Here is a 19,808-nt window from a genome sequence, read left to right on the forward strand (position 1 = left end):
TCACATTCAGTTTGCTGATAAACACTGCCTCTGTTACATCTGAAGGTCCTGAAGGCTACAAAGGTTGATGCGAACTTCATGCTCAAAATACTTGCTTCATAGCCTTGGCTGTGAAAATTTGTTATCCACTTTTTCATACGAACTGACCTGGCACAATGCCACAGTGATTGTTTTTTTTTATTATTGAAAATGGTGCCAAAATGGTCATTTAGTACCCGTGCTGCCATCAGTCAGCAAACCAAACAAGTTCTTTGGGCGATCTCTACTCGCCGGACACAGCAGGAAAACAAGCAACAAGCTCAACCAGTCATGAGCCAGAAATTAGTCTGCTTATGACGAGACTGGGTAGCTCAAACCCACTAGGGAATTGAACAAATTCTAAGAGTACTGACGTTGCAATCGTAGATCACTTCTTGGATCAAGGCATGAAAGTTTATTTTCATTTTAACTTTATAACTGCTGAACTAAGCGCATTTAAAAGCGTCTTCCATCTGAGCAACTTTTTTCAAACTACAATCTGCTGCGAGAGGCTATCCTTGGTTGCACTGCCAACACTTGTGCTCATGTCGAAGAACTGCGTGCATACTGGCCTGTTGTGCACGCACAGCGCCTGTAGCAGGTCTTCCTCTTCGGCCAGGAGTTCCTTTATCTCGTCTCTCGACATTTTCGGTGCCATGTTCCGGACCATTCGTGTCGCTTCCTCTCGAAGGACGGCCACTGTTCTTGGCAACCGGCAAGTGGCCACAGTTGGAGTCGGGTGTGACGAGACCAGCTTCAGAATTTGCACCAGTTCGGACAGCGCTTGGTCTTTGGGCAGCTGCGTGATTTCCGCTTTGCAGCCTGGAAGCAAAAACGGACATCATCGAGAGTAGGTATTAAGGGAGTAATTACTCATTGGCATCCACCCGAGCGCAGCCATACGGCTACAAAGGAAAGCTATACAGCTTTCTCAGAAACTTCGTAGTTAAAGAAAAATTCGTCCTGGTCCGGGGTTCGAACCCAGGACCACCGCTTCACCGGAGCAGTCGCTCTACCAATTGAGCTAACCAGGACGGCAAGCTTATGGTAGGGCGAGAGCGAATTGATCAATAACTCGAATTGATCAATAACTTGACCAACACAGTTCCCACTTCGAGTTATTGATCAATTCGCTCTCGCCCTACCATAAGCTTGCCGTCCTGGTTAGCTCAATTGGTAGAGCGACTGCTCCGGTGAAGCGGTGGTCCTGGGTTCGAACCCCGGACCAGGACGAATTTTTCTTTAACTACGAAGTTTCTGAGAAAGCTGTATAGCTTTCCTTTGTAGCCGTATGGCTGTGCTCAGGTGGATGCCAATGAGTAATTACTCCCTTATTACAAATCTACTCCACCTTGGGGGATTCCCCTAAACTTTTGACCAACATCGAGAGTAGGCATGTCACAAAGACTTGTGTTGAAGTGCCACATACAGACACGATGCTCTGCAGTTGCAACCACAATCGGCCTTGCAAATCAGAAGCTTTCCTAATTAGTCATTCAAAAAGCGTTTGTTGAATTGCTCGCCCACAAATGCAATAGTACAACAATGTTTTGCAAGCTCCCCACCAATGCCGCTTCCTGAGGGTGACAGACCCAGCTATGCGCTCTCACCAGTTTTCATAGATTATCTTTGCCATCTAAATAGTCTGCATAAGCATGAAGAAAGCCAACTCGTCTAATCTGCAATGCAAAACAACTAATACTAACTTTACAAGTTTTTACAAAGCTTTATACAAATTATCACAGTGGTTACAAAGTAACAGAGAAACACAGAGATTTGTAAAAAATCTCTACGGATCATGGTATCTCATTTTTTTTTTCCCGACAATGCACAACGAAGCAAGGAACCTAGAATACAATGCTATTACAGGCAACTAAATAGAGTAAAAGCTCGATAATTTGAACTTTGTTAATTCTAAGAACTTATGCAGTCCTCTCACTTCTAATGTAAATTCGACCGGCTAATTCGAACTGGTGACCTTTGCCAGCCCAGTTAGTTTGAAGATCTGGGTTGCTATGCGGGAATGCCTGATCCGGATTTAGCTGCAAACCGGACGGAACAATCTCTCGTTGGCACCGCACAGCGATGCTGAAGGTTTGATTCGCAAAAAAAAGAACAGCCTCCGCTACTCCCAGCAGAAAACCACTTCATGGTATGCCTGCAGAGGAGAAGACTCACTGGTACCAAAGTGTCTCCCATGCCAGCAGCGTCAATACGTGTCTCTAGACGCAACGGGTTGAAAGTCGCCATGTCAGTTTGTGCCATTTCTGTGTGCCAGTAATCGGAAAGTTAATCCAAAAGAGGTAGCGCATTCTCGCAACAAATTTATTTTGCTGTGCTCGGTTAACTCGAAAGCTCACTAAATGTGAATATTTTTCGCAGTCCCAGTGACTCTAAATTACCGAGGTTTTACTGTATGTCCACATGACTATGTCAAAGGACACTGCTCCACTCACTGTCCTAAAAATCGCTGCGTTTGCTAGCAAACAAGAAAAGGCCCCCCCCTCAGTTGTGTGCCAAGAGAAAGTGTGGCTATCTGTTGCGCACACTCCAAAAAATCAGTTTGTTCATTGTAATCGTGAAACAATGCTTGCGCGCTGACTAGGCTCTGCAGCAAACCTACTGCACTCCAGCTCATTTATAATAAGGGAGTAATTACTCATTGGCATCCACCCAAGCGCAGCCATACGGCTACAAAGGAAAGCTATACAGCTTTCTCAGAAACTTCGTAGTTAAAAGAAAAATTCGTCCTGGTCCGGGGTTCGAACCCGGGACCACCGCTTCACCGGAGCAGTTGCTCTACCAATTGAGCTAACCGGGACGGCAAGCTTATGGTAGGGCGAGAGCGAATTGATCAATAACTCGAAGTGGGAACTGTGTTGGTCAAATGTTTAGGGGAATCGCCCTAAACATTTAAAACGCATTAAAACGCATTTAAAATGCATTAAAATGCATTTAAAACGCATTTTAAAACGCATTTAAAACGCATTTTAAAACGCATTTAAAACGATTTAAGACATTTAATCCCCAGCTCATTTAAAACGCTCTTCACGTAATCCTAACGTGGATCCTGAGACCAGGGTCACTCCACGCACCTGCCACGATCCTGACGTGGAAACCATTGCAGGTGAGAAGCGGATCCGTCACGTACAGGATTCCAGACGTGTCTCGGGACTCCTTCTTCATGCTTAGAAGTCTGTTCCATAACGGGTCACCACCCAGAATGCTGGTGCAAGAGAGAGATTTAACAGGTGTATTGAATAATGCACACAAATGTGTACAAAACATGTTCATGTCACAGCAGAGAACCGGTGGATAAGTCATGGCTTTTTTTTGTCATGGCATGGCAAGTGTCATAAGACAAAGTATGATCATTGCACCTCGTAAATTTTTTCAAGTACAAGCACGAATTGCACAACCTGGGCCTCTCTTTGGTTCCTACTGCTGCTGAACTTTGCTTATAACAGAGTCGAAGGGACCCCGCAATCCGTTTGTTATATTCATTGCTTCATTGTAGCCACATGGTGACCTTGGCTGCAACTGTTTCATGCGAACAAGCTTACATGCCGCCATGTAGACTGAGGGCAATATGGCTAGCATTCAGTATGCTACCGATGTTTCTTAAAGGTGCACTGAAGAGGATTCTGAACATGTCTTTTTGCCGCGGGAACTCGATCCACACGTTCCTAGCATTCTTAGAAACAGTGACTTATTGCCCTGTGCGGCCGATTTCCCCAATTAAAATGAATTAACGTCCGGCTCCCGCCTGTTTTTTTTTAATTCTGCCTCGTACGGTGGGCGGAGTCGACCAACGCGTGGAGCGCCTTTCACCCCAGTCCCGTGGAGGCTTTGCTTTTGCTTTATTTTGTTTTTTAGGTTTCCATGAATAAATAGTTTCATTCGCAGATAATATAGCCGCAAAATAACCCCGAAGAAATAAAAATACGCGCGGACTATTTGCTGCTACGGACTACTACGTATTACTCCGCCGATGGCAGAGCGGCAAGCCGCCACGGGACTGGGTGAAAGGCGCTCCCACGTGTTGGTCGACTCCGCCCACCGTACGAGGCAGAATTAAAAAAAAAGGCGGGAGCCTGAAGTTAATTCGATTTAATTGGGGAAATCGGCCACACAGGGCAGTAAATCGCAGTTTCTAAGAATGCTCGGAACGTGTAGGTCGAGTTCCCGCGGCAAAAAGACAAGTTAGATTCCTCTTCAGTGCACCTTTAATGGACCCATCAATACATGTACCAAGTGCCCCTTTCAACGCACGTCCGTACTTTTCGTGGTGCACATACTCTGGGCCTAGAAAATAAGCCTTGGAAAAATAATGTCTTAGATGTCTCAGATGTCTCAGATGACAGTTTCATCCTGAAAGGTCTGACCGAAATTTATGTAAAAAGAGTTGTTTGCAGGATGGTGCAATACGATAGCACGACGTATACTCCAGAAAATACAGTAAATCTGAAGAAAAATTACATTGTTACAGTATACAAAGTGGCTCAATTCAGTACTACAATGTCCTCAATAAACTTTTGGTTGCTTTAGAATGAAAGGCTTCACTCAGTGGATTCCAAGAGAAGGCAAGCGTAGCAGGGGGCGGCAGAAAATTAGGTGGGCGGATGAGACTTAAGAAATTTGCGGGAATATGGTGGCCGCAGCTGGCGAAGGACAGGGTTAATTGGAGAGACATGAGAGAGGCCTTTGCCCTGCAGTGGGCGTAGTCAGGCTGATGATGATGATGCTTTACTAAAAGTCAACAGAACACCCTAGTCCAGAGTTCTTTTAACATTAAGGCACACAACAGTAAGGAGAAAGTGTGTCAGTTGCTCAACAGTTGATCAAATAGGAGCATCTCTAACTTCAACCACAAACAAAATTACAGAACTGCGCTATGGTGAACTCATTGTAAAGCATATTACTCGCGGTTAGTAGCTGTGGCAAAAAAACTGGAACATCATTGTCTAGAGGCCTTTATGCACACCTTCCCCTCAGCATCTGGGATTCAAAGTTCGGATTTTTTTTTTCATTTTTTATCCTAAAACAGTCATTCACAGATTCACAGAGGACTGCACAGTGCACTTGCAGGCTAGATCCATTGGAGAAGCGACAAAGCTTACCTAGGAGTTACGCTGACTGGGGGGTTGGCTTCCTCCGACGGAAGAGGGAAGGTGGCCATAAGCCTCCTGAATGTGACTGCCTCACGCAGCCGGGCGGTATTCAGCGTGCAAAGTCTGGCTTTGTGCCAGACGACCCAGGCATCACCGGGGCACCCCTGAAGTGGGCCCACCAGGGTGGTGTCCAGGCTGGTCGGTTGCTGGCTGCACCAACAAAGTGACCTTATAGCCAGCTAATGCGGTTCTTCTGCAAACACACGAGTGACAATGCATCTTGCTGTCCATTTTAATTATTCTTGTAATAAGAGAGTAATTACTCATTGACATCCACCCGAGCGCAGCCATACGGCTACAAAGGAAAGCTAAACAGCTTTCACTTATTCAATTCAATTATTCTTGTATTGTGTTGCATAATAATAATAATAAACTTTATTCATGCAATATTTCCAATCTCGTACAGGCACACCAAAGCCACAAGAGGGCTTGTAGGGTGTCGCCTGGCAGCAGCGACAATCGAAGTACATAATTTATACAATAGCGAACGAAACACACAAAAAAAGAATATCTACCTATGTGGCAACTCATTAAAGATAGCAGGAATGTAATAGCGCCTCATTGCTTCCCCAAAATGAGTGCGAACTCTTGGCACAACATACCGCGGTATGTGTCTTAGGGGCTTGGGTTTTATTGTTTCAGTTTTGTAAGAGCTGTCCCAAAAGTGTTTTAAAACTACAACTTGCTTAAACAGATTGCGCCATTTTTATTCATTTGATTGATTGAGTGATCGGTCAATTGATTGCTTGATTGGTCAACTGGTCAATCATTTAATTGATTGATTGGTCTATTGATTGGTTGATGTATTGATTGATTCATTCATTGGTTGACTGATTGATTGGTCAATCGATCGATCGATTTATCGATCGATTGATTGATTGATTGATTGATTGATTGATTGCAGTATAACTAGTACACTGCCCAGAGGGCAGTAGTATTGTACGGTGGAGACAAATTACATGTAAACAATAATCCACTAACCGACATCATATAAGAAAAGACAGTTTTTGATGGTTTTGCAGCGAAATTACCAATTATGTGTCAATTTCTTGCTTGTACCTTAAAAAAAGTATCCAGGAACACCCTTATCGACATTTTCTAGCCGTTCAATCTCTCTGAATCCTTTGTGGCCTATGTTTATTCGGACGAGCTTCTGTTTGCATCCCTGAATGTCGTACGTCACAATCAGCTGGTTTCCTTCCACAAAAAGGACACTATGCATCCACTAGGAAATCGCGAAAAAAAAAAAGAAAAAAAAAGTTTAAAGAAGAGCCAATGCATTGACACATGGTTGGCCAAGCTTCGGGGCCACTGCCTGTAAGCCTACTCACAAATCCTGGCCGTTGGAGCAGACGACTGCAGCACCACTACGCACGTCAAACCCTTCCGAAACAAGCAGCTGCCTTTGGCTGCAAAGTTCGCCGGTTCATGAAGAGGTAAGCGGTTGTTCTCCTGTTTTCAGACAAACCTTTATGACAAACTCCTTCATGATCACTTCGAAGCGCACGTTACCCTTAGGCTAGCTCCAATGCGTGTAATCTCAAAACTGAAGGCAACATGCTGTACTGGCCATGATTTGTAATTACACTGCCTGTATTGCAAAATCGCACCAAATGATGGTAAGCTATGCATTTTCCTCCACTGCATCAGCAGGTGCTTTACTTCAGCAAACTCTGCGCATAGAATAGCAAGCTTGCACAGCCTAAGCATGTTAAGCCATTCTGGGCACACCAATTAAGTCAACAACCCAAAAATCACTGAAGCTCCCTTAGACGTCCTGTGGACGTCCATGGGACATCCAAGAGAATACTAGGGTCCATTGGGAAGTAACTGCTTCAATGCAGCTTAAGCTCAGCCTCCATACTGTGTCGGGATGTAATAGCCTTATTCATCACTGCAATGACACCCACTAATGCATTAACACCACCATCATGAAACAGTCAATTATCACTACATTTGATTCCCTCAACACATCATCAGCATATTTTATACACGATGTTCACTGGTACCTAATGTTTTATACACATGTTCATTCCCATCATTCCACACTCAAGAGGGGGAGAATAAGGTGACATGCTCCGTCTAAAAAATCAAAACGAAAGCACCTGAGGTGACAGTAGTCCTCGAAACACTCCTTGAGAGCCTGCATCGAGAAATGCAGCTCCACTTTCTTCCAGTTTGAGGCGGCAGGTCTTTGCACACCACTGTCTTTTGTTGGCTGTTGCACACTTGCTGGTTTGTTGCTGGAGCAAACAAAAAGAAAGATTTTCCCAGATGATCCACAAAAACACCACACTTCTATATCAATGACTTGCACATGCAACCTATAATGTTTTCCATGCAGCATCCTTTACTACTCATTGAGAGCATCTAAGCAGTAGCAATACTGCATCATGATTCTGGCATTTTATGTCCATAAACTCGGTATTTACCAGGCTTGTGGACCACTTCCAGCTTGTTTTTCATAGTCCTGTCTTTCATCAGGAGTCAAAGATGTCCATCCTTCTTCGAGAAGATTGCTAAGTTCCATTAATGGCATTTCTGGAGCCTGCAATAGGACTGCAAAACAGAAAAAACAATTAAAGGGACATAGGACAACTGTATCAATTTTTTTGTTTGTTACCAAAATCCAATAGTTCGGTGTTTCGTGGCTTTGCTGCCACTTGCCTGAGCAAAAAAGACGCATTTATTGCTAAAAGGTTTGGATCAAAGTAGAAAAAGTTTTCCCCGCCACTCTGATTTAATCTCTACACTCTTCGACGACGAAATAACCGAAAAGTGACGTAAACCGACGTAAATGTGGATTCTGTGATTGCTACGAGCGAGTGGTGCTGCCTAGCAGCAGCCGAAATGAAGACTACCGCCGGCCGGATGTTGAAGGCCTCTATCAGATGTCACTACCATCGCTTAATTTACACTTACACTAGCATTACGATAGATCTCGTTCCCGACCCCGACAGCTAAGTTCTAGCAAAAAACTGCAGCCTGCACTTCAGCAAACCCAACCCCACACAGCGTGCAATGCTTTTGAGGGCTGAGGCAGCAGGTCCAGCAAGTCCAGCAGGATAGCCCGGGCACCGAGGAGTCGGCACCAAGCCAAGCAACTGGTGCAGTAGCTGTCACTGCTAAGCTTCATTAGTGCTTCACTAGTGATGAGTGGAGACTGGTATGTACGGACATATCTAGATTCTGTAATAACAGTCCTCATAGCACTGGTTATGTAAACCAGCATCTTGGTGTGTTTAAGCGCTGCAAACATATTAAGAAGCATTCTTCGAGCCCGTGCCACTGTTTTTAACCAAAGCTTAAAGGTGTGCTAAAGAGTAATTTTAACTCGTCTTTTTGCCACGAAAACTCGATCTACACGTCTCGAGCATTCTTAGAAACTTCGAATTATTGTCCTGTGCGGCCAATTTCCATAATCTCAATCAGATTAAACATTCCGGCTCCCAACTTTTTTCGAACTCACTGCTGACAGTAGGAGGAGTCAACCAACCTAGCAGCCAGTCCAGTGGCGGCTTGCCGCTCTGCCATCGGTGGAGTGATACGTAGTGATCGGCGAAAGCACAGAGTCCACGCGTATTTTTATTTCCGTGGGCCTAATCTGCCTCAACCTAAACCTAAAAAACAAAATGAAAGCGAAGCTGCCACGCCACTGCCTGAAAGGCACTCCACGCATTAGTTGACTCCTCCTACCGTCTGCGGTGAGTTCTAAACAAAGGCGGGAGCCGGGACATTTAATTCAATTTAAGTTAGGGAAATCTGCCGCACAGGACAATAATTCGAAGTTTCTAAGAATCCCCGGAACGTGTAGATTGAGTTCCTGTGGCAAAAAGACGAGTTCAGGTTCCTCTTCAGTGCACCTTTAAGGCTTAATGGATACTATAACAGCTGAAAATTACTTAAATCTAGGGAAATGCTTCTAAAATAAGCACTCTTTTTTTTTTTTTAAAACTGTACCTTATGTGATCTAGCTGGATGTTTTGTGTGCCAGTAGTGAAAAGGGTGCTCTCGTAACCAAAACTTCATCCTGCTCTGTTTGCGTCGAAGAAACAACTCTTTCAGTGCATCTAGAGAGCTAACCTGAGCCTCTAGTTGCACTATATTAGAGCTCAAAACAAAGCGGTTCGACTTCTCACTCCTACTCAACAGCAATGAAAATGTGAGGAGCAAAAATGCCGATCGATTGTGATCTTCAAATGACACACTTTGAAAGCTACTAAATCAGATCAGTCATGGACAACTAAACACGTCTCGACCATAAACAGCTTTTCTTAATACGCAGCCGCCATTTTCTTGGCACACAGCTAGAAGCAGAGGCAACCTTATGCCTTTAATATTGCAGTTGAGAGTATGTCCTGTTACTAGTTATTCATTCCTGGTTGCTTGCGTTCTGTTATTATTATACCCATGGTTATTTGTTTTTTTATGTGTAAGTTTTTTTTTTGTCAAACTATGCAGTGTTACTTAAACTAAACACCTATACTGTGTTAATGCCTTTGCAGTGTACGATTATAATATTTACTGTTTACTTATTGTCTGCATATTATAACAACTAGCAATGTTTCAACATTTTGTTATTCTTTGTATAATACTACCGACATTAGCCTTATTTTATGCGTTATTTGATTGTTTTCGTCACAGCTCAGTTGTATTTTCGTTTTACCGTTTGTTGTTTTTCTTAACATGCTGACCAGTTCAATGTTCCAATTATGCTTGACCGCGTTCTGTTAACCTTACTAAGCCCTCCTGCCACAATCCCAATTGGGATTAGCAGTATTTGTAAATAAATAAATAAATAAATTGTAAAGAGGAAGATGCTTAGCAGTCGCAGCAACAGAACCGATGCGCGGCGCAAGGCGAGAAGGAGACGATCAGCAGCTGAAGCAGCAGGACCCGTCCTTGCCCGCTCTAACCGGCCTTCACAAACAGTCATCTCTTGCCAATAAAGGCCGTTACATCTTGGTGGAGGTGCGGGGTAGATGGACCCGAAACAGTCGGAAGAAGCGACAGCTGCCGCGCAACCTCCTCACGGACAAACTGCTTGATCTGGAGCAGTAGCGAGCTGTCCTTTGTCGTCATGCTGAGGCTAGTTACTGTGTCTGTCTGTGCAGAGGGCTGCCGAGTGAAAACGCGCTGTCGGCGGAGCTCATCGTAGCTTTGGCAGTGGTCGAAGATTTCGGTGACAGATGTGACGTTTTTGCCCACAAGCATATTGAAAGCGTCATCTTCGATTCCTTTCAGAATGTGTTTAACTTTATCGGCCTCCGCCATGGACGCATTGACGCGCTTGCAGAGATTGACGACATCTTCTATGTAGCTGGTGTATTATTCACCACTCTGCTGTGCGCGAACGCGAAGACGCTGCTCGGCGCGAAGTTTGCGTACTGCAGGACGGCCGAAGATGTCGGAGAAGCTGGTTTCAAATGCGGTCCAGGTGGTAAAGTCCGATTCGTGGTTCTGGTACCAAAGGTGGGCAACACCGGTTAGGTAGAAGATTACATTGGTAAGTTTCATAGTGTCGTCCCAACGGTTATGTGCGCAAAGAGGAAGATGCTTAGCAGTCGCAGCAACAGAACCGATGCGCGGCGCAAGGCGAGAAGGAGACGATCGGCAGCTGAAGCAGCAGGACCCGTCCTTGCCCGCTCTAACCGGCCTTCACAAACAGTCATCTCTTGCCAATAAAGGCCGTTACAAAATAAATAAATAAACCTTATGTGTGCAGTGCAAAGCCCTCAGTATATTTACCTTGAGTAATAAAAAAAGCATCTCCGTCATGCACTCCTACTGCAGCAGATCTGCTGCAGTTCAGCTTCAGTGTGTTCTTATTAACAGCACCTCATTACTTGCTGTATGCTGATTATCTTAGTTAATTAGTTCTTCTCTAATTACAGTACACTGACATCAGTATTCCCTTCCCAACTGCTCTGGCTCTGAAGGCCCTAATCATATGGGCTTTCGTTGTTATTAAACAGGGTAGCCTAAGCATTTCTTCACACTTACAAGCTTTCGCATCCATCCTAGTTACCACACTGCTTCCATCAAAAGCTTCTCACATTCGCAATATATTCTTGACTCACCCTTCTCAGCTTCGTTTTAACCTGATATCGTTCGATCCTGGCTGCGGCGAGGCAAAATTCTTGAGGCCTGTGTACTGTGCGATGTCAGTGCACGTTAAAGAACACCCAGGGTGGTCAAAATTTCCGGAGCCCTTCACTGCGGCGTACCTCATAGCCTGAGTCGCTTTGGGACGTTAAGCCCCATCAACCAATCAACCAACTAATGACAGGGCCAAAAATTGAGAATTAAAATAAAATTAAATTAAAAATTAAAGAAAAAACTACACGGGCAGGGTATGAAATATGCAGGACAGATGTCTACTAGAGTGGGCAGAGTGGACAATGAAGGAACAAAAATGCAGCACGGTTTGCCACAGAATTAGAACTGATGACACTGTGAAACTTGAATTTACAGAGTGGCCTCAGTTGGAACAGGGCAGGGGTAATCTGAGATCATTCTCCAAACAGCCTTCGCCTTGCAAACGGCTTAGCGCGACTCATGATGACACAACTCACTCTCTTTCTTTTTTCTAGCACAGTAGATCTCCTTGGCCGAGCGTTGCTGGGTGCCAAGCACGTCTCTCAGCCACCGCTGAACGCCCGAAGGTTTGGTCGGCGTCCGCATCTTCTTGCAGGGTGTCCTGTCCTTCACCGGGCTGATCATGGGCCTCTTCTCGGCAACATGTCCTCCTCCCACCTTTGTTGGTTCCTGCAACAAATTTTATTACCATCTATGAGGCTCATATCCTTTGCCACATGATGAGAGCAAATTCAAACATATTTTAGAAGGGCTACTGAGAGTGGAAAGGGTTCTCAGAGAAGAGAGCTATGGGAGAGACTAGAAAGGCATGACACCAATCTGCCATGCTGCTAATGCCTCGTATTTTAATAATTGTGGAGCACAGTGAGGATCACCATTTACTAGCATAACGTTAAAAAATGAACGAATCTTCAAAGCAATGTTGGCATCGAATATTTTAGAAATGTTATTTTACTTTATACAGTATTTGGGTCCACATCAATCATTTGCACCAACTTTTAAGGCGAAAGCCTTTAATGCCTCATTGTTGTCACCAGAAGGTTGTCAGCGGAAGTGTCACGCTTTTCGGTTGGTCGAAATGGTTATGACATCAGAGTGTGCGGATTCGCAGTAATGAGATCATCCACGGATCCCTGACGGCCCCTTTTGGAGCAGCCGACAACTAATAAAATAGTTGTCGTCCGCTCCGACAGGGGGCGTAAGGCGTCCGTGGGTGACCACATTACATACCTCATTACTGAGAACAGAGCCATGGGTACAACCGAACTCAACGAAGCAGAGAGGGAGTCGTGCTAAAGAAGCAGTCAAAGTGTGTAGTTTTAATGTGTAGTCAAATAAAGCACTGGTACAGCACAAACAGTCTCGCAGTCAATGCCAAACAGTGCACCAGGAAAGGCTTTCGCCTTGCAGCACTTCAGAGAGCCAAAGTGCCCCCTGAATTTTTTCCTACATGTGAGGTAAACTGAGAAGCAAGCACCTAAACCTGACACACTTATTAGATCATTGCTATTTGCGGTTTATGGTTTATGAGGATTTAACGTCCCAAAGCGACTTAGGCTGTGAGGGACGCCCATCGCTATTTACATAGGCACCGATGAAGTTAAGTATACATTAAAAAATTTAAGTTGGTTTTGAGGAACGGAACAGAGTAGTAACTATCTCATTTCTCGGTGCACATTGGAACTGTGCCATGAGGGAAAGAAGGAAGGAAAGAGGGAGTGAGTGAGTGAAAGGGGAAAGAGAGAATGAGGGATCATAGTGGAGGGTTCTAGAGCAAAGCATACAACAAAACCAGTTTAAACAATTACGTTTCAAGAGTTGCACTTCCTCAGTGGCAGCTTGTTGTATTACCAGTCTATTCTCGCCAGTGCCTATAATGCAGCTGTGACTGCCCGAAGCTAATCTGTCACAACTAGCCGACGAAAGAAAGAAAAGGTTCAAAACTTTGTTCCAGTTATATGTTGCACTTTCCTTCGTTTAGAACTTGTTCTGTAGCTCAGCTTGGACCTTTAATGCAAAACAGTTACTTCAATCGGAGGTTTGTACATGTGCACCAATTTCCATACTGAAACACGAAACTGTCAGCTGACCATTCTTCACATTTACAGCAGCTCACAGGTCAGAATTAGTAGCACTAGTTCAGTCATCTCTTATCCTGCCTTTTTTTTTTGCTTGTAATGCCACGAAAGATTAGGCGCAAAAACAGACGCACAGAGAGAAGACACGACAGGTCGAGCGCTCGTCCTGTCGTGTCTTCTGTCGTCGTGTCGTCTTTTTTTTGCACATAACCTTTCATGGCATTACAAGTATCAAGCCAACTATCCCGACAACATCTCTTGCTGAAGTTTTTTTTTTTGCTTACTTCCACCTGCTTTTAGTGCTGTTTTAGTCTTAGTTTTCATACCCTCCAACCTTCCGTCCCACGGAAGCACTTTAAAGCCCGCACTTTGTCTTCAGCGCTAAGAAACAAACAACGCCTTTTGACAAAGTATTTGCTCACCGCTACTGTTCTCCCCTGTGAGTTCTGTAGGTTGCCGAGAGACCACAGCGATGCTTGTCTCTCGGGCACTCGGAGTGGCACCGGTGGCCTTTTTGTAGGCGCCACAGTCTTCTCAACACGCATTTCCGGCGCACTTTGGCAGGGAGCCGGTGCACGTCCCGGTTCACACGGAGGAGGGACCACCGTCTTTTCGGCGAAGGACGCCACGTTCTCCTTGTTTCCGTCGGGAGTGGCAGGAAGCTCTCTGCTCATACGACGCTCCAAGTCCTCGCAGACACTCTCCGGCATCTCAAAGTCGTCAAACAAGTGGTCCAAAGCATCATCCATTACTTCCAGGTTGCTCTGATCCTGAGCCGGCGGATTCTCCGAATCAACGGGCCCCGTCGCGTTGCATTCGCCAATGAGGTCACCACTGTCACTCTTTGCAGCTGAGGTGCTGAATGCTTTTTTGACTACACCTTCAAACAGCTCGAACACTGCATCCTAGAGGGAAAAAAGGCACAAATGTGTAGAAACAATTCTGTGCTTTGCCACTTCGAACTAGAAGATGACATACTACAAGTTGGGCGAAGGGAAAAAGAAATAAAAATATTGGCGCCCCCTGCACACATCGCCTAGGCACAACAGGCTACTATATAAGGTGACAATGGGATTACTAGATGATTATATAATGCAATAATTAATTGAAAGAGATTGTCATTTATCTTCAGTACCAAACTGAAGGGTGACTGCATGAATACAATAGCTTCCTCCATACAGATAAAAGCAAGAAAGCCTTCTTTACCACTCTAGAGGCAACCAGAAATTCAAAAGAGCATGTGAAAGCGCATGTAAAGTAGTTAAGTCAGCACTCACAAATACTAGCGGATCTAGTAGATTGTGCATTTCATTGTTAAAGGGCCCTCTATGGTTTCTGATTTGACATACAAGTTGTTCCAACATCTTCACAGTGCATGAGCAGTGGATAAACGAAAACAAAACATGAACTTTTCAACAACTGTCTAGCATGACAGTACCTAAAAACATGTCTGCTACCCAATTCGTAAGTATTTGAAATGATTTCTGGTAAGCACTGAAAGCCTTTTCCTTCGATCAAGAAGTTTGACACAAGTAGAGAAGTAATTTCAGGAATCATTTAATATACCATAGAATTAATTTAAATTTTGCACTTCTGTACAAAGTAAAATCATTATAATTTCAAGCTCATCAATTAATTCACAGTGCAGCACAAACAAAAAAAGAACAGCAAGACGCAATTATTCTTGCAAAAGAAGCGGAACAAATTTATCCACAAAACAAATCAAGCCATTAGACAGCCACCTTTGGCAATAGCAGATAAGGAGTATGCATATTTCTTCCATATGTGCCTTGAAACATCATGCCTACTTGTGCTGTGTATCATCTCTATTCTGCGTGGGTGCTTCAAATGGGTTGTTTGTTTTATTCGTTATGTAATGTTTGCTTTAAGTTTTTGGTTGCCCACTCTAAGCAAGACTAGAATAGGGCACATGTTAGCTTGAAAAGCTGTGGTGTTTCACTCAATAAAACAAAAAATGGAGCCTTCCCCTGTTGTCTGTTATTTACTCAGCTATACGTCCTTGTGAGTTTAAAATTATTTACTTATTCCTTTGTTTGAAATACCAGCCACAGCGGGGATTTTCCCCGCAAGTATGTTGGTCTAATATAGTTTTAAAAAGTTTCAAAAAGTTGAATGCTGAAATGTTGGAATTTAATTTGTTATACTCTTAATTAGAGAATGCAATCACTTGAATACCCATGCACGCAGTTCTATAAACTCCACGGCAACATAATTTAAATTCAAATCACCCCCGCCGCGGTGGCTCAGTGGTTACGGCGCTCGGCTGCTGTCCCGGAAGACGCGGGTTCGATCCCAGCCACGGCGGCTGAATTTCGATGAAGGCGAAATTCTAGAGGCCCGTGTACTGTGCGATGTCAGTGAACGTTAAAGAACCCCAGGTGGTCGAAATTTCCGGAGCCCTCCACTACGGCGTCTCTCATAGCCAGAGTTGCTTTGGGACGTTAAACCCCAATAAACCAAACCAAACTAAATTCAAATCAATGTTGCATACCCACCTTCTTAGCGAATGCAACGGCAGTCTTATCTGGTTCCAAGTTGACGTCAAGTTCGCTAGGTGGAACCTCGATTGAGACAACACAGATGGGGTGTTTTGATGCATTGCCGTCTTGTTCCCCAAGTGCCAAAGAAAATTCTTTCAGGAGGAGCTACAACGAAGAAACCGCAAACCTCAATTGACGTAATATCAAAATTAATATGCACTGTGCACTCTTGGATAGCTACATCTAGACCATAATATAATAGACATGCACAACACAAAATAAATTAAATGGAAATTCAGTGACATGTGTTCCATACCACTACCACTAACGAGAAAAAATTCGTTTTTGGGTTTCCCAGGAAAGGAAATGGCATGGTAGCTGTCGTGCATCTCTGTGGACACCCGAACAGCACCATAAGGGAAGGGATAAAGGAGGGAGTGGAAGAAGAAAGGAAGAAAGAGGTGCTGTAGTGGAGGGCTCCGGAATAATTTCAACCACTTGTGGAAAAATTTCCGGAGCCCTCCACTATGGCATCTTAACAGAATTCAGTTTTGAATGTTAACATATATTATTTGAAAGTAATTAGGAAAGCATTATTTCAACCACTTGCGGAATTTCCGGAGCCCTCCACTATGGCATCTTAACAGAACTCAGTTTTTAATGTTTATATTATTTGAAAGTAATTAGGAGAGCATCATTTCAACCACTTGCGGAATTTCCAGAGCCCTCTGCTATGGCATCTTAATCGAACTCAGTTTTGAATGTTAACATATATTATTTGAAAGTAATTAGGAAAGCATTATTTCAACCACTTGCAGAATTTCCGGAGCCCTCCATTATGGCATCTTAACCGAACTCAGTTTTTAATGTTTATATTATTTGAAAGTAATTAGGAAAGCACTATTTCAACCACTTGCGGAATTTCCGGAGCCCTCCACTATGGCATCTTAACCAAAATCAGTTTTGAATGTTAACATATATTATTTGAAAGTAATTAGGAAAGCATTATTTCAACCACTTGCGGAATTTCCGGAGCCCTCCACTATGGCATCTTAACCGAACTCAGTTTTGAATGTTAACATATATTATTTGAAAGTAATTAGGAAAGAATTACGACAAAATGTGAAGCTCCAAAAATGTGTGAGGCTTGTAGTAAATTTTTTCAGCAGGCCTGCAATCGTTCCATTCACCAACAAAAAAGAAGATAACACAAGAAGGTACACTGTGCTGAAAGTGTCGAAAAGCTTCCAGGTTAGAAGTAAGCTACTACCTGAGTCAGCTCCTTGATGTAAACTGGTCTCCCATTTACTAAAAGAACACTTTTATCCGGCTCCGAACTGCTTGGGAGCTTTTCCTTGTCTCCTGCGCACATGGCTGGCGTGAAAAGTCTCATAGTCTGCGGAACAGGGAAGGAATTGGACTTAATGAGTGGAAAGCACTGGTTACATAATCGTCACAGGGGTTAGAAAAAGTTGTCACAGCTATTCATTCATTCAACCAATCAATCAATCAATCAATCAATCAATCCGATACCCTCAGTGCATGAGAGAATTACGGAGGGGAGTGAGTTTTTATTACAGAAGGAAGAACAAAACAGCAAAAAAAAATATGCAAATAAAGATATAGATGAGGCTCACGAGCAATAGGGCAGGTGACAACAAATAATAAAAATAAATAGAATTAAACACAAAGTTCGAACAGTTCAACCGGATAAATATAACATGTGACAAAGCATAGAGTCAAATTTGCAACCAGTTGAAAAAAAGAAAGCCTTTGATAGATATGAAACTATGCATAAAACGAACATTAAAGTAACACGCGCTAAAGCGGAAAGAAAGCTCATCAAAAAAAAAAAAATGGGGCTCGGTTATGTTAGAAAATGAACCGGAATAAAAAATAAGCGAAAAAAAGCAGAATGTACAGATACTAGACTTCTATGACTTTAAAACTTTCTATGACTTTAAAACTAACAATTAGTAACAGCAGATTTAAAAGCAGAATGAACACGTATTTTGACTACAGACTAAGGAAGGTGATTCCATCATTCTTGATGTTAGGTGTGTGTGCCAAGTAAGATATAATGTTGGGCCCATCAAGTTAAACACTTGCTTTGAATGTTATTACAAGCATATTCCACTTAACCGACTGAAGATATGAGCGCCTAAATGAATGGGCTGCAGTAAATTGATGGCTGCTAATACTGCTCAATTTTTAGCTACCGACGCAAAGCGTCTGAAGTGATATACATCCATCACAACATATAGCAGCACACCATAGATATATTTTTCATGCCAAAAATTGTTCCCTGGTAAGATATACCTTTATTTATTTATTTTATTTGAAAATATGAGAACAGACACAGGAAAATTAAAATAATCGATGATGATCATGGACCTTTATGGCACAGAGGAATCTCCAGCCAAAGATCTCCAAACACAAGAAAAAAATATTTTTTAAAAATTCTGAAAGTGATCATGGTACCAACTTTTGAAAGAAGAGGCAGAACAACTGCCTCCTATAGAAAGCAGAGCGGAGAGAAAGGTTTTAGACAAAGAATTTAGACTCTCTGCAGTAGCACTCAAAGCGCAAAAACACACAGAGTAGAAAGTAGAAGACACAGAACACAAGAAATATGAGAGAAGCCAACAGCCACAGAAACCAAGGGACACGAGGGATCTTTAATTAATTTATTTATTTTTGTGCTGTTGTTCGATTAAGAATATTACTGAATATGTTACCGCTTAAAGCTAATTGATTAGAAAAGCAGAAGAAAAAACAACCACATGCCGCCGGTGGGATCCGAACCCACGACCTCCGAATTACGCGTCCGGTGCTCTACCGCTGAGCTACGGCGACGGCTGTCAATTCTTCTGCTTTCGGTGGTATTTATGTGTAACACTTAAGTGTTACAGTGTTACACTGTAACACTTAAGTGTTACTGTTGTAACACTTGTAGTGTAACACTTAAGTGTTACAGAACAGTGTTACAGAACACAAGAAAGTCATTCATACTAGTGCGACACAATAACTGGCTTTTCACATCAAAAGTTTCTCTGCCTTGACATTTTCTTTGCTGCCTAACAGCAGACAAGGCTGTTAAGCGGAACATTACCGGTGCCACTTACAGTGCCCGAGTCGTCGTCCCGAGCTTCATTGTACTGCATCACTTGTAAGGTATTGATGCCATACACCTGTCCAATGGCCTCCCGCATGGTCTTCACAGGTACCTTCGACCAGACGATGCTTTTGTTGTGGTGGAGACTGAAACCGACACCTGTCACAGGGGAAGCGTTTGAGTGCTACAGTATTACCTATATTACTTCAACAGACATAAGAGACAGAGAAATGGACGGAAATGAACGGCGGCGCAACAAGGACACTAACAAGAGAGGGGACACCACATGCGCTTAACGGAATAAGGATTCTGGGCAGGAGTCGCGATCAGGTGGCACGTGAAATTCGAGGCTTTTATGATCAATAAGAAGGTTGGTTGGTTTATGGGGTTTAACGTCCCAAAGCGACTAAGGCTATGAGAGACGCCGTAGTGGAGGGCTCCGGAAATATCGACCACCTGGGATCAATAAGAAGGGAAGCACCTGTGTTGGCGACACTTCAGTATCCCTCCGTAGAAATGAAGTGTCCTTTCTTGACAGTTTTTTGTGACGTCATGTACTGTGCATCTTTTCAGCCCTGCATTTCTAGTGGCCGTCTGTTGTTTGTTTAGGCGGGTTGTTAATTTTGTTACTGTTTTTCGGGTTCTGACTGCTTCTGCTTAATGCGTTTGACTCTGCCTTTGCTACTATTTTAATTTCATTTTGACTGCTTTTGCTTCTCATGTTTGACTCTGCTTTTGCTAAAATTGTTTGACACTGCTTTTGCTACGAGATGGCCTCCTCTAAGTTCTGTTATCAGAATCTTTTAGTTTTTTCTGCAGAGGTTAA

The 19,808-nt window shown here is 43.4% G+C and overlaps 1 protein-coding gene across 2 annotated transcripts in view; it reads right to left on the reverse strand.

Moving 5' to 3' along the window:
* The window catches only part of LOC149366122 (PMS1 protein homolog 1-like), a 26,862-nt gene continuing 7,054 nt past the window's right edge, over positions 1–19,808 (reverse strand). The window contains exons 4-13 of one of the 2 annotated variants that reach the window (XM_089548877.1): positions 18,993–19,141; positions 17,138–17,263; positions 15,883–16,032; positions 13,789–14,271; positions 11,765–11,957; positions 7,622–7,748; positions 7,295–7,432; positions 5,139–5,339; positions 3,114–3,244; positions 1–840 (exon numbers count right to left, since the gene is read on the reverse strand). In XM_089548877.1, the coding sequence (XP_089405003.1) occupies positions 506–840; positions 3,114–3,244; positions 5,139–5,339; positions 7,295–7,432; positions 7,622–7,748; positions 11,765–11,957; positions 13,789–14,271; positions 15,883–16,032; positions 17,138–17,263; positions 18,993–19,141 (2,033 nt within the window). In that variant the 3' untranslated portion in view covers positions 1–505. The remainder of the gene's footprint in view (positions 841–3,113; positions 3,245–5,138; positions 5,340–7,294; positions 7,433–7,621; positions 7,749–11,764; positions 11,958–13,788; positions 14,272–15,882; positions 16,033–17,137; positions 17,264–18,992; positions 19,142–19,808) is intronic. The other variant, XM_089548887.1, reaches the window with a different exon arrangement.

Source organism: Amblyomma mixtum, chromosome 1, assembly GCF_055824585.1.
Source record: "Amblyomma mixtum isolate Tamu chromosome 1, ASM5582458v1, whole genome shotgun sequence".
NCBI lineage: Eukaryota > Metazoa > Arthropoda > Arachnida > Ixodida > Ixodidae > Amblyomma > Amblyomma mixtum.